The 14,429-nt window shown below is 44.5% G+C and overlaps 1 protein-coding gene across 1 annotated transcript in view; it reads left to right on the plus strand.

Moving 5' to 3' along the window:
* Positions 1-300: 300 nt before the first annotated feature.
* znf653 (zinc finger protein 653) overlaps positions 301-14,429 on the plus strand; it is a 29,244-nt gene continuing 15,115 nt past the window's right edge. The window contains exons 1-3 of the mRNA XM_041177434.1: positions 301-597; positions 7,990-8,039; positions 10,996-11,931. Coding sequence (XP_041033368.1) covers positions 311-597; positions 7,990-8,039; positions 10,996-11,931 — 1,273 coding nt within the window. The 5' untranslated portion in view covers positions 301-310. The remainder of the gene's footprint in view (positions 598-7,989; positions 8,040-10,995; positions 11,932-14,429) is intronic.

A 14,429-nucleotide genomic window follows, 5' to 3' on the forward strand; every position in this document is an offset into this window, starting at 1 on the left:
TGTTTTTTTTCCCCCTTCTGCACCCCATTGCCTTGTGAAACCTTGCTGAAAGTGAAACCTGTCCTTCCCACTGAGGGTTTTAATGACTTTTACTGATTTTCTGTGGTGATTTCAGGCACAATCCCCTTCCACTGCCTCCAAGGAGCCGAACTTCCGGTGCTGTGTCCAAAGCCACTTCCGGCCCAGGCGGGCGGCCATCTTGGTGAGGGTGTTGACCCCCCACCCCTTGCTCCGGAAGTGCATGGCGGCGGCGGCGGCGGGGGGCGGGGTTTGTGTACAGGTTGCTTGAGCCCCGAAGATGGCGGACGGGATGGAGTCCGTTGCTGGGGGGGACTCGGGGGCAATGCCCCCGCCGCCACCCGGCGACGGGGAAGGGGGCGAGGCGGCCAAGCGGGGCCGCGGGCGGCCGAGGCTGAGCGACAACGACCGGCTGCAGCGGCGGCTCAACAGCCGCAAGAAGTACGACAACCGTCGCATCTACATCGGCGAGTCGTACGTGCTGTGGGCCGCCCTGCGGGAGCGCTACGGCTGGTCCGACAAGCGGCTGGCGCTGCACCTGGTGCAGCTGGAGCAGGGCGGCCGCGACAAGCGGCACAGGTAAGAGAGGGACGGAGGGTGGGGGCGGGGGTTCGGGCTCCCAACCACTCCCGGGCTCCCAACCACTCCCGGGCAGACCGGGAGACTCCCGGGCGGGGGTAAAGGGTACAGAAGGGGGGTCAAACGAGGAGGAGGAGGAGAGGGGGGTGCTACAGAAGGGGGGGTCAAACGACGAGGAGGGGGTTTACAGAAGGGAGTCAAACGAGGAGGGGGTGTACAGAAGGGGGTCAAACGAGGAAGGGGGTACAGAAGGGTCAGACGAGGAGGGGGGTACAGAGGGGGGGGTCAGACGAGGAGGGGCTACAAGAGGGGTTCGGGCGAGGAGGGGGGTACAAAAGGGGGTCAGACGAGGAGGGGGATACAAAAGGGGGTCAGACGAGGAGGGGGGTACAAAAGGGGGTCAAATAAGGAGGGTCAGATGAGAAGGTGGGTACAAAAGGGGGTCAGATGAGGAGGTACAGAATGGGGTCAAAAAAGGAGGGGGAGAGTGGAGGAGGGGGCAACGGGGACAGGGAGAGGAGGTGACGGGGAGAGGAGGGGGCGACGGGGAAATGGGGGAGGGGAGGGGGCAAGGAGGAGGGGGCAATGGGGAGGAGGAGGGGGGAAATCAGCAAAAATGCAAAATTGATTTCTAGCACCACCCCCCCCCCCCCCCCCCCCCCCCCAGCTGATTGAAATACTAACCCCCATCCGGGGAAGGGGGAGAGAGAAATCATTGGAGGCATTGCATTTATTTTAAAAATGCTATTATTTAGAAATATAAGATTTAAATGGTTAAGTAGCTTGTGCTTTAGTTGTGTCAGCATCATGAGGACTCGAAACGTCAACTCTTTTCTTCTCCGCCGATGCTGCCAGACCTGAGTTTTTCCAGGTAATTCTGTTTTTGTTACAGACTGATATCTGTATTCCACCAGCATGTGTATGGGCAGTGCTAGCTAAACCAGGCATGGCCTGTTGAGATGGTAGTCCTGATAAAACTTTTAAATGGAAATAATCTAAAGATTAGTCTTGAAGATTTCGACTGATGGAGAGACAGGGGAGTCAGTTGGCTAACGTGTGGTTCAGAATAATGTCAAAAGCATGGGTTCGGTCCTTGTTCTGGCTGAGGTAGACTTGGGACCTGCTCCCTTGCCCTGCACCGAGCCTGCAAGGCAATGGTAAACTCTACCACTGCCAAGAAAATGGCTCAGAATGAAGCATCAGCAAACAATGAGGCAAGGACTGCCTTTGGGCAGACCGCACATGAATGGGAGCTCATCATCCAGTTGGATAATTAGCCAGCCTAGATATGCTGGGTAACTGGTGGTGGGGGTGCTCCATATAATGAAGTCTCCGGGAATATATTTAACCAGAGTTGGCAACTCTCTCCAGGACTCCAGCAATCTAGAGGGGAGGCTGGAATCTAGCTGTTGATCAGGAGCAGGTCACGTTTGAGCCTGTTCCTCATTAATCAATGCAGTAAAAGTTGATTTTCTACCTCAGTCACACCTTCCCACACTATCCCTCATTCCTTTATTTTCTTCAGTGACTGAACATCAACAACCGGCCTTTAACATCACTGAGCTTTCATTCATAATGGATACTTAAAAACAAATACAACTAAATTGTGCAATCACTATGTTGTGAGTTAAAGCTAAGGTCCAGCTATTTATATTCTCTAATTGTAGAGAGAGAACAGCATTGTTCAGCACATAAGTAGTTCCCAATATGTTTTAATTAATTGTGCTGGATATTAAAAGAATAAACTAGTTTTTAAATAGATTTTTTGGGATGTGGGTGTCACATTTAATGCACATCTCTATTGGTTTCATTACGTGGCAGGGCGAGGCCAATTATTGTGGAAGTCGGTTAACCATGTTGGTGCGGGAGTGGAGTCAAATGTTGGCCAGACTGGGTCTTTCAATAAAGTCCTTCAGACAGCAGAGCAATGAATGAATGATTAATTTTTTTGGTGTTGACAGTTAAGGGCTAGATGTTGAACAGGATGTCAGGACAATTCCCCGCCTCTTCAAACAAAAAAGTACTTTGGGACCATTTATGCCCCCTGAATAGGTTCAGTTTCACTGCTGATCTCTGACAATGTGGCACTAACTTCGTACTGCACTGAAGCATCAGCCTGGATTAACTCAAAATCCTGGCCCTAATGTGCCAGGAATAAAAATTGCATAATTGTGATTTAAAAATTTGGATGATTATTATTCATATGTTGGTAATGTGGCCTGGTCTGCTAGTGCTTAAATTATACAAAGAAAAGTACAGCACAGGAACAGGCCCTTTGGCCCTCCAAGCCTGCGCCGATCATATTGCCTGTCAAACTAAAACATTTTGCACTTCCGGGGTCCATACCCCTCTATTCCCATCTTATGTATTTGTCAAGCTGCCTCTTAAACACCACTATCGTATCTGCTTTCACCACCTCCTCTGGCAGCGAATTCCAGACACTCACTACCCTCTGCGTAAAAAAACTTGCCCTGCACATCTCCTGTAAAGTTTTCTCCTCTCACCTTAAATCTATGTCCCTTACTAATTGACTCTTCCACCCTGGGAAAAAGCTTCTGACTATCTACTCTGTCCATGCCACTCATAATTTTGTAAACTTCTATCAAGTCACCCCTCAATCTCCACTGCTCTAGTGAGAACAATCCGAGTTTCTCCAACCTCTCCTCATTGTTAATAACCTCCAGACCAGGCAGCATCCTGGTAAACCTCCTCTGCACCCTCTCCAATGCCGCCATATCCTTCTGGTAATGTGGCGACCAGAATTGCAATATTTCAAGTGTGGCCTAACCAAGGTTCTATACAGCTGCAGCATGACTTCCCAGCTTTTATACTCAATACCCCTGCCGATGAAGGCAAGCATGCCATATGCCTTCCTGACTACCTTATCCACCTGCATTGCCACTTTCAGTGACCTGTGGACCTGTACACCCAGATCCCTTTGCCCATTGATGCACTTAAGGATTCTGCCATTTACTGTATAATTCCTACCTGTATTAGACCTTCCAAAATGCATTATCTCACATTTATCCGGATTAAACTCCATCTGCCATTTCTCCACCCAAGTCTCCAACCGATCTATAACCCATTGTATCCTTTGACAATCCTCTTCACTATCTGCAACCCCTCCAACTTTAGTGTCATCTGCAAACTTACTAATTAGCCCAGTTACATTTTCCTCCAAAGCATTTATGTATACTACAAACAGCAAAGGTCCCAGCACTGATCCCTGCGGAACTCCACTAGTCACAGCTCTCCATTCAGAAAAGCACCCTTCCACTGCTACCCTTTGTCTTCTATGACCAAGCCAATTCTGTATCCATCTTGCCAGCTCACCTCTGATCCTGTGCGACTTTACCTTCTGTACCAGTCTGCCATGAGGGACTTTGTCAAAGGCCTTACTGAAATCCATGTAGATAATATCCACTGCCCTTCCATCGTCGATCATATTTGTCACTTCCTCGAAAAACTCGATCAAGTTAGTGAGACACGACCTCCCCTTCACAAAACCATGCTGCCTCTCACTAATACGCCCATTTGCTTCCAAATGGTAGTAAATCCTATCACGAAGAATCTTCTCTAATAACTTCCCTACCACTGACGTAAGGCTCACCGGCCTGTAGTTTCCTGCTACCCTCCTTAAACATTGGAACAACATTGGCCATTCTCCAGTCCTCTGAGACCTCACCCGTAGCCAGTGAGGATACAAAGATTTCTGTCAAGGCCCCAGCAATCTTCTCCCTTGCCTCCCTCAGTACTCTGGGGTAGATCCCATCTGGCCCTGGGGACTTATCCACCTTAATATTCTACAAGACGCCTAACACCTCTTTTTTGATCTCAACATGATCCAGGCTATCTACACACTTTTCCCTAGACAAATTGACAGCTAAGTCCTTCTCTTTGGTGAATGCTGATGAGAAGTACTCATTTAGTATCTCTCCCATTTCGTCTGGCTCCACACACAGATTCCCACCTCTGTCCCTGAGTGGGCCTACCCTTTTCCAGGCTACCCTCTTGCTTTCTACATATGTATAAAAGGCTTTGGGATGTCCTCTTATCATGTGCTGAATGAATCATTCAGGTTTTTAATAGTCCCTGTATGATTGAACAGTCTCTTTAGATCCACCTCCAAAGATTGGACATCTGGAGAAGGTACGTGAGACCTGATGTATCTGGGGACTATACTATTCAGGATAAGAGTGGAGTGGGGATAAGATTTGAGGATAATTCTATGATTACTTGTGATAATCATGATTATTAGGCAGAAGAGAGAACTTGTGGTGAAAGTCACTCTAATCCCGGCTATAAGTAAGATGTGATAAATAGTTTCACTGTAAGGCACCTTGTGGGAATGAGATTTTAGAATTGAGTCCCATTTGTTAAAGATGTGACATAAATGGAAATCATCTTTGCATCTCTAAACATCCTGAGCATTTCCCATACAATTAATGTGACACTGGAGTGAGACTCGTTTCTCATTTCTTTACAAGAGCAAAATACTGTGGATGCAGGAAAACTACTTATGTTTAAACATCCATATACAGACCATAAGACAAATTAAGAGGCCCTCGAAATTGCAAGAGCAAAAAGAAATTCTAAAAAAATGACATGGAGAAAAGAAAATGTCTGTATTTTAGCCATTTGATCACAGCTGAAAAGCTACAGATATCTCTATGAGGGCAAAGTGCAGGGCAACAGAAAGAGGGGTCAACCTAGGTGTAGTCGGATGACGGAGGTGACAGTGGTTTCCGACGAGCTACAGAGGATGTGTGAGGATGGCACAAAGCAGATGAGACATACCATGACAGCAGATCCCCTGGCCTTAGCTACAAGCAGGACAGGACAGGCTGGAAAAGTGAATGAAGGCAGAAAATGCTGCAAGTACTCAGCAGGCCTGGCAGCCTCTGTGGAGAGAGAGAGAGACGGAGTTAACATTTCAGGCCAAAGACCTTTCACCATGACCTTAGACATTAACAGAGAGAGATGAGGTACAGAGCTAGAGTTGATTCAGAATTGGGCAGGGTTTAAAGGGAGGACTGAATTCAATGTGGCTGAAATGTGATTTTCCTGTGCAAATACAGTAAGAGGTAGATTGGCCAGTCAGGTACGATTAATGACTTCCCAGGAATAATGACAGGAAGACAAGTGTTTGGGAAGTGTTGCAGTAGACTGCTCATAAGGCTGCAGAAGAAACTACAGCCTCACAGTGAGTGCATCACTTAAAATTGGGATTGGTATCCTTGCCTGTCTTGAATGCTAAGGTTGAGTTGCTATTTGTTCCTTAACTTAGTACTGACATACTGCTGTCTGCTTAAACCATGTATGGAGATTGTCTGTTGTAATGTCAGGAATTGTTTATTGTCCCTTTTTACTCAACAATATGCAACTCGGGGGCAGTATATTTAATGCAGCCTGTATACAGTATTAGTCTCCTATTTTAAGGATGGATGTAAATGCTTGGAAGTAGTTCAGAGAAGGTTTACTAGACTAATACTTGGAATGGGAGGGATATCTTAGAGGAAAAATTGGACAAGCTAGGCTTGTGTCCGTTGGAGTTTAGAAGAGTAAGAGGTGACTTGGTTGAAACATATAAGATCCTGATGGGTCTTGACAGGGTGGATGGGGAGAGGATGTTTCCGATTGAGGGAGAATCTAGAAGTAGGGGGTCACTGTTTAAAAATAAGGGGTCACCCATTCAATTTGGAGATCAGGAGAAACTTTTTTCTGAGGGTTGTGATTCTTTGGAACTCTCTTCCTCAAAAGGCGGTGGAAGCAAAGTCTTTGATAGATTCTTGATAAGCAAGGGGGTGAAAGGTTATCGAGGGTAGGTGAGAATGTGGAGTTGAGGTTACAGTCAGATCAGCCATGATCTTATCGAATGGCAGAGCAGGCTCGAGGGGCCGAGTGGCCTACTTCTCCTAATTCATATGTTCGTATTTATTCTGGACTTTGCTTCTCCTGCCAATCATTCAGTTACAAAGCCATGAGCTTCATTGACTGCCATCATGTATTCCCCCTTTTAGGAAACTGAGGAAATACTGTTGAAAGTGACAAGGCTCCTTTTTAAAGCAACTAGAGAATTGATGACTCCCCCAGACAATCCACGATGGTGCATTAATTTACTTAGTAATGTTTATTCTGTTGTGAGTTATATACGGTCTGAGATACAAAATCTGACACTCTCGAGACTGAGAACGTACCAGACTTGGGATTTTCCCAGATTGTGGAATACCCGCTGGTGGAACGGGCAGCCTTGTGTCTGGAGAACAGGGAGAGACGGTGGGGATGCAGATCTTAGAGCGCTGCATTGGACTCGGGTCCCATGTGTGAACAACTCTCGCTGATTCCGCCCTCTGGGATCAGCCGGAGAATGACCTCTTTGTTCCTGTGCTTACTCTGTTCCGGGCGCGGCACCCAGATCCCCCAAGAGAAAAATGTCCTGTTTTTGGACAATTCTGGTTTTTGGTCAGTTAGATTTTGAACATCGGACCTGAATTAGTTCTTCTTGCTTTCCTGGTGCTGTCTGTTGAAGTGAGGACTGGGCATCCCCTGCATTAGGGCCGTTGTTTAAGCAAAAGCGAGCCTGTTCTAATAGCTCCTTTCCTGCGCTCCCCCCTCCCCCACCCACCCTTGTTCCATTTATAGCTCAATTTCTCAGTTTTAGATGTTTTATTTACTGATGTTGAATGTACTAGTGGAAAGGTACATTTTGCAGCTGTTGTAGTTGTGCACAGTAACTTTCAATGGCTTCTGCTGAATTTACAGGTCAGAAATCTTGTCTTTCCGGATGAAGACTATGGATGCCAAGCACTGGCATTCAGGTTGCTCTGATACCTGACGGCCTTTGAAGTGCTTTTTGAGTTTTCAGTCAACCTGTTCAATGCTGTTCAAGGGTTCGGCGCCTAATCAAAGCGCAAAGATGTAACGCAATCACTGATATGGCGTGGTTTTACAGCATCAATCATTCCCCAAGAGTATCAAAATGTACTTGAGGTGTGGTTGCTATGATTTGACATTATAGTCCGGTAACCTCCCAACTGCCCCGCTCAGCGATTTTATCATCATACATTAAACAAGGTGACCTAATGGCTTTTTTTAATAAAAAGAAAGTGTTGGTAATACGCAGGTCAGGTAGCATTTGTGGAGAGAGAAACAGATTTTTAACATTGCAGGCTCTTGACCTTTGGTCAGAACAGGCCATTGACCTGAAACATTAATTGTTTCCCTCGCCACTGAGGCTGCCTAACCTGCTGAGTACCTCCAGCGTTTTCTGATTTTTCTTACTTTCAGCACCTACAGTATTTATATTGCTGTTGCAGTGGGAAAAGGAGTTATTGATGCAAGAGTAGGAAAGCACACTCGCTCTGCCTTCGTAACGATTTTATTTTATTGCAGCAAACCCGGAGCAGAGGAACAGAACTCGAAAATTAATTCCTCACAAAAAGGTAAGCCTGTTAATCAGGTGTGGGAGGATGTTCTGCAATGATATCTATGCAAATTGGGGATCAGTCGCGACTTAGCAAGGAGTTTGCAGCATTAATCACCAGGGGGTATATCATATTCCCTTAGTTAATTTTTAGTGAAAATGTTGGCGTGAGTATAAAGTGAGAAAATCAATTTTATACTTCTATTGACTTAGCTGGCAATGAATGAAGGAATATATGCCACTAGTTTTCTGTCTGCATTTAAAATATCCTAATCTGCATTTTCCAGTCCTTAATACAAATTTTGCAAAATTCAGTGCTTTCTAGCTTTGTGAGGTTTTTTTCAATTCACTAACAATAATTTAGCCATCAAAGCAGAATACCTTGATCAGACCTTCCTACTCAAATTCCCACTTTAACTTGAGTGGAGTGATAATCGAAAATTCTGCTTTAGGCATTTTTTTATTCATCCCATGGGATTTGGCTAGCAAGGCCAGCGTTTGTTCCCCACGCCTAATTACATTTGAGACCAGTTAAGAGTCAACCACATGCAGTGGGTCTGGAGTCACTGTCAGTGAAACTAGCCTTCAATTTCAGATTTTTAATTTGTTGTATCCACCCAATGCCATGGTGAGATTTGAGCCTGTACCCCAAGCATTAGCCTGGGCCTCTGGACTGCCAGCCCAGCAACATTACCACTACGCCACTATGACCCCCCTCCCAATATAATACAGCATTGCTATTGATGTAAGAAAGGAACATTAACATTTCATGGCCAGAAAAAGCCTTGTGGTCTATTGCACCGCAATGCCACTCCTGTTATAAGTATTAAATGTAACTGTTTCTTCAACCAGCGCAAAAGCTGTTAATCAGTCTTCCTTGTATCAGGCCTCCCATGCCTACTTGCAGCCAATCTCTTCACCTCTTGTGGTGGGTGGAACTGCCACCAAACTGAAGCTATGTCAGCATTCCCTGCAAATTGAAAATCACGGCGCTCCTGCCTAAAGACAGTGTTACGCGGTGGCTATATCTAGTGAACTGTGAGATGCAATTGCTGCCTTAGTGATTTTCTTCAGCTGCCATGCATAGGCATGTTACAAACAAATTTGAGGAATTTTGCCCTAGTAATTTCCAGCAAAGTTGAGAACACATGTTGGGGTTCTTGCTAGAAACAGCGGCCAAAGAAAATCTGAACATAGTGACTGGAGCCAGTTATCCCACTAGGCTGGGTGAAATGTGCTCATCTCATCTGATTTCCTTCTCTCAGCTTGAGATTTTTACATTGCTGTTTTAGTTCTGAGCACCATCCCACAGTGTCAGTGGAATGAATTCAGAAGCTATGAGTTTATTTTATCACGTCCTTTTCATGTGTCTAACTGTAAACAATCTGGTGTGCTATGCAGTAGTTTTTCCTCAAGCCCTCACCTACTATGTTCCTGCAATTTTTCAATGCTAACTTGTGATAGGTAAGGACTAAGAGAATCCACCTCTTTATAACTAACGACAGGAATAGCTCAGTGTGAGGAATAGCTAAGGTGTGACATGAGAAACCCCACCCTTCATTACATATCAATCCTTGCTGGCGTCCTTAAACGTTGCTTCAAAAGCCTGAATGTTGAATTGGATCTTTACATCTGTGAGCCATAACTGAGCATTTCAATACCTTTTTGAAACTCTATGCTATATTTTAAACAATTTTCATAAATAACCTTCCTTTCTCAGGCACTTTTTTGTATATAAAAGTGAATTTTGTGGCCACTGAAGTGAAGGGTGCCAATGCTGTGAAACGGAACACATACTCACTCTTTGTATCCCTTGTTAGGTGTAGACTGCTACAGTGTGCTTAGCCTCAGAAGAGCAGCCATACCTGGGTCAGTGTGACATTCCTTGCTCACAATGCACGTGGACAGTTTGACACTTGTAATTTAGTGCTACGTTGCACTAAATATGGGCAGTTTTAGTAACCATGTTGATTCCAAACTGCACCTGTCTAAAACGCTGAGTGCAGTCTAACAGATGGCATTTTATTCCTTCATTCTGGACTGGTTTTAAACCCAGTGGTAAAAGGAAGATTTGTTCCATTTTAAACTCATTTAAATTTCCGTTGACCAGGGTAACAACACATAATCAATTATGGTATTTAGTAATTTCAATTCCAGGGTAATAACTTTAATTGAAAAAAACTACGTTGGGTTTAAAAGTTTGGATTGAAAAACCTGAATTGAGGATCAGTTTAGAACCTTACACTGTTAATATTGCTTACACATTTTGCACACTGTGCCATGATATGCCACTTTGAAATTCTTTCCCCTGTTCCTTGCCCAGTGGCTTAATTGGCTTTGTATAGAGTTGGGATGCACAAATCGAGAAAGTCCCGGGTCCAATCCCTGTACTGTTCTGAGTTATGTAATCTCAGCGGAATACTGTGGTTGTCACGGCAAGGTGACAAATTGGACATGCTTATTGCTTCTGATCACTATGCAGTTACCTCTTTGTGACCATTTAGTAAGGGCTGAGCAAGCAGTTAGAATCACAGTCTTTGCACCCAGTTAAGGAATGGTGACTTGGGCTAAGTTCTGCAGAAGTCGCACAATGAAACCCCCCACTCCCCAGACCCAGCATGTGTTGATGCCGTCATCAGAAAAGTGTGGGGAGAGCTTTGGCATAATCAGATGTTCTGTGGATTAAAAATGTGCTGTGCACTTTGGGTTTACTAACTGTTAATCTCCTGTTGTCACGATTTTTGGTCATGCTTTTCTGTCAGTCTTTATCGCTTTAAGTGACACTTTCAACTTTCGGTTGCAGCTCTAGGCCCTGGTACTCAGTGGCTCTGTGGAGCAACTTCCTGAAGTCTCATAACCTTACAAATCTTGTCTGTGTGGAAAAATGATTTTCATCCTCTTGACTGTGGGCAACACCCCAAGCAATTTATTAGTTTACCTAAGAAGTTATAATGGCTTCTCTGTTTTTCCCACAGTGAAGAAGCAAGCAATTAGCTCACTGAAGACTCTGATGGTATGGTATGAGCACCATATGCAGACGTGCAAACAGGAGCCTATGCTCTATGAACTGCAGCAGGTGTGTGACTGCTCAGTGGCCATAGTGTGGCAATGTGAAGCAGGGCACCAGCACCTGCAGTGTTTAGAACCTGTCCGGAAGAACTGCCACATCCCAGACGCTGAACCCACCGCCAAGGACAGAGTGACAGTCAGCAGTTCGGAGGAAAATCGGAGTCAACAGCACTGTCCTGTAGAGAAGAAAGTAAGGAAGGACAAGAGAAGGACAATCAGAAGGAAACCTGGGCAATCTAATGAATTGTACATGAAATGTGAATCCGACACCTCGACCTGTGATGAGTCTGACTCGGATCAGAAATTCGAGGAATATTTCAACGTGAAACTCATTGATGTTGATGCCACTGGGTCTGTTTATGAAGGCGGAAACAAAGAGGGTGGCGTGAATGCCAAAGTCTTGAGTTCAGCTGGTAAACCTTCCGAAGAGACAGACAAAACTGGGGAAGGACACGGGACTGAGGTTGGTGAGCTAGCGTCTCCATGTCGAGCCCAGTCACCATGCAAGAGCACCGCTGGTGAGGGCACCCATCTGCCATTGCCATCGGAGCTTCCCGCACTGAATAATATATCACAGACTGTCGAGAAGGATGCTTTGAGCTCCTTATCTGCCAACTGTCCTGTAACTGTGCAGATTTCCACAGTACAGAGTTCAGAGATCACCAGCATTACAGACTCAGAGTTTGGACAAGTGCCCTTGGACACTGCACAGCCAGTAAATCCCACTGAATACGAGGAAATGACTTGTACTTTTTCAGAACAATTGTCTTATGTGAATCCAGTGGGTGAATGTTATACCATTGAGGGGCAAAATGAAGCCACAGAGTGGAGCGAGCATCCAGGTAATTTTTGTTTTGTTCCCCCTAATGGTTCATTCTTCACCACCTCGACTAAATAACTTGTACTGGTGGGTCCAGGAGTCGCAGGTGAAATTCTCTGTATCCTGACAAAACTGTTCTCGAGTGAAATAGGTTTTCGTGCTATATTTCCTATTAAAAGCATAATGTGATTTATGTGAATTGTTTTCTTAAGCCAAATCATCTCTCAGGCTTATCAGATCTGGGTATCTCAAAGCATTGAAAGACTCTAGATATGAAATAAAATATCTTGCTACCTGCGTTTTGATAAGGTTTAGTAGCTGCTATTTAAATGGTACAATGCATTGTAGCTTACTTCAGTGGAGAAACCTGGCAGTATCATTATCTAACTGAGTGTTGTTCCTGTCTTGGGTGTGTGTGACAGGCTGGTGTAAAAGGAGCTTTAGGGAGGTTCATATCTAACCTGCACTGGGGGTGCAACAGGAATATTGCTCTAAATCTTAACCCAGGAAATCTTTTTAATTGTACACGACAGTGTTAATTGATTCCTGATTGGACACGCTGCAAATCTTTGCGGGGAAATTATCTACTGGCTGCCTATTTCAAATAAGCATAGTTATAAAAATTTAAGCCTCTCGCACGATGCAAAAGTGGAGGGGTGAAGTGCAGTTTCCACTTAACCTTTTCTGATCGTCACTTTCTCACATTGGAATAAAAATGGGCTGCCTGCCAGCAACGTGTTGTTACATTAACGTGCTTAAAGTTCGATCTAACTGGCACAACCTGCATTGCACACCATGTGGAGGGTCCATTTTTGTCCAGCCACATTTAAGTAGTGCTCAGTCCATTTGCTGCAGCCTTGCACCATGTTAAACTTCCCAGAAATTTTGAAAAAAACAGACATTTACACAAAACATTCATGAATTATTGGCAGTGTGAAGTGCACATTGTCATCTGCACTTCACACTGTCACTATTGGCCTCAATGTTAGTGCAGTAATACTCTAGTCTCTGTTGCCTTCGCAATCAGAGGATCCAGTGATATCTCAGTTAACCGTTTCCCCCATCTCTGGCTACTGTAGTAAGTGGGATTATTGGGCACAGGTTGGTTGGAAGTAGTAACCCTCAACATGGGGTGCCTTTTTTTCTTGTTCTTAATGAGAGTAGCAATGGCCGTTTTGAAGAAAATTTTCTTTTACAATCATTTCTCATATGATGATGGTATTCACTGATCCGCTTTCACAAAAAAAGGCAGGATTCTTAAATTTGATCTCCTAAGCCACCAGTACAAACTCTGAAATCCTATATACTACAAACTGTAAATGACTTCTGTGGTCATCGTTCATCGCTTGTCCTAATGATGATTAATCAGTTGTCTATGCCGCTAGCTGTTCCAGTAAAATTCCAAAGTAGGTCTACCAGCACTGACAGATCTCCCAATGTGTCCCTGGTCAATTTGCAATCAGTTGATGTGAATAACTGAGCTTCCATTGTATTCGGAGTTGGTGTTTAGTTTTGTATAAGCCGGCTGGAATACTGAACGTTAATTGTGTTCACTTGCAGGTTTTATTGATAAGACAGGGTAAATGCTATTTGAAATAAAGAAAAATGCAGGAAACACTCTGCAGGTCAAGCAGCATTTGCAGAGAGAGAGAGTTAATGTTTCAGGTTGATGACCTTAGAACTGGGAAAAGTTGAAAATATAATAGGCTTTGGGGGGTGAGAGTAAAGAAAAAGCACAAACCCATAAATGGTGCCTGTGTGTCCAGTATCTGATCGAAAAATCTCTTGCCCGTGTATCTCTGATATGAGACCAGTAGGGATCCAGTGTTTGGGAGCAGGAAATCGCCAGGTGTTTTGATAGCAGCAGTCTTAGAATATCTAATTTGTGAAAGAAAAGTGTGTTTTACTTGCATTTGCTGAGAACTTGATATAAATAGACACTTTAGTAACTAAAATAAATGTTAGTTGCATGAATTGTAAGCCTGTTTAGGGTGTGTAATGAAGTTATTGCTATAAATACACACGCAGTTCCCTCCCCCTGCCTTGCCCATCCCCAGCTTCCCAGGGAGACAGATAGAAACAGTGATTCTCATTATAGTCGCTTCACAAATTTGTGCAACTTTTCCATGCACGTCAGGCAGCCTAGTGACCTGACTTTGAATGCGATCCCAAATGGTTTCAGTGAAAACCTTTAATGAGCTGTTTCCAAAGGAATGAGTTGACTTGTGTTTTGACTGTCCCAATGCGAGTGTGCAACCTAAAGCTGCCTGCAGTTTGGCAGGACTTGATGCTGCACATGATACACCAATTTAATGCGAATCAAAGTTAAGGTAATGAGAGCTTGATTTCTCCAATCTGTTTGCCCATTAACTCTGAAAGTCAACCAGGTCTGTTAAAACAATATAAGACAGTTAAGATTTTAGGGGCATCTGAACCTACTGGCTTTCATGAGACCTGCTTGGCTGAATGCGGATATGTATCCTCTGCTACAAAGCATTAGAAAAAATATATAAATCCCGA

The sequence above is a fragment of the Carcharodon carcharias genome, chromosome 30, assembly GCF_017639515.1.
Source record: "Carcharodon carcharias isolate sCarCar2 chromosome 30, sCarCar2.pri, whole genome shotgun sequence".
Classification (NCBI taxonomy): domain Eukaryota; kingdom Metazoa; phylum Chordata; class Chondrichthyes; order Lamniformes; family Lamnidae; genus Carcharodon; species Carcharodon carcharias.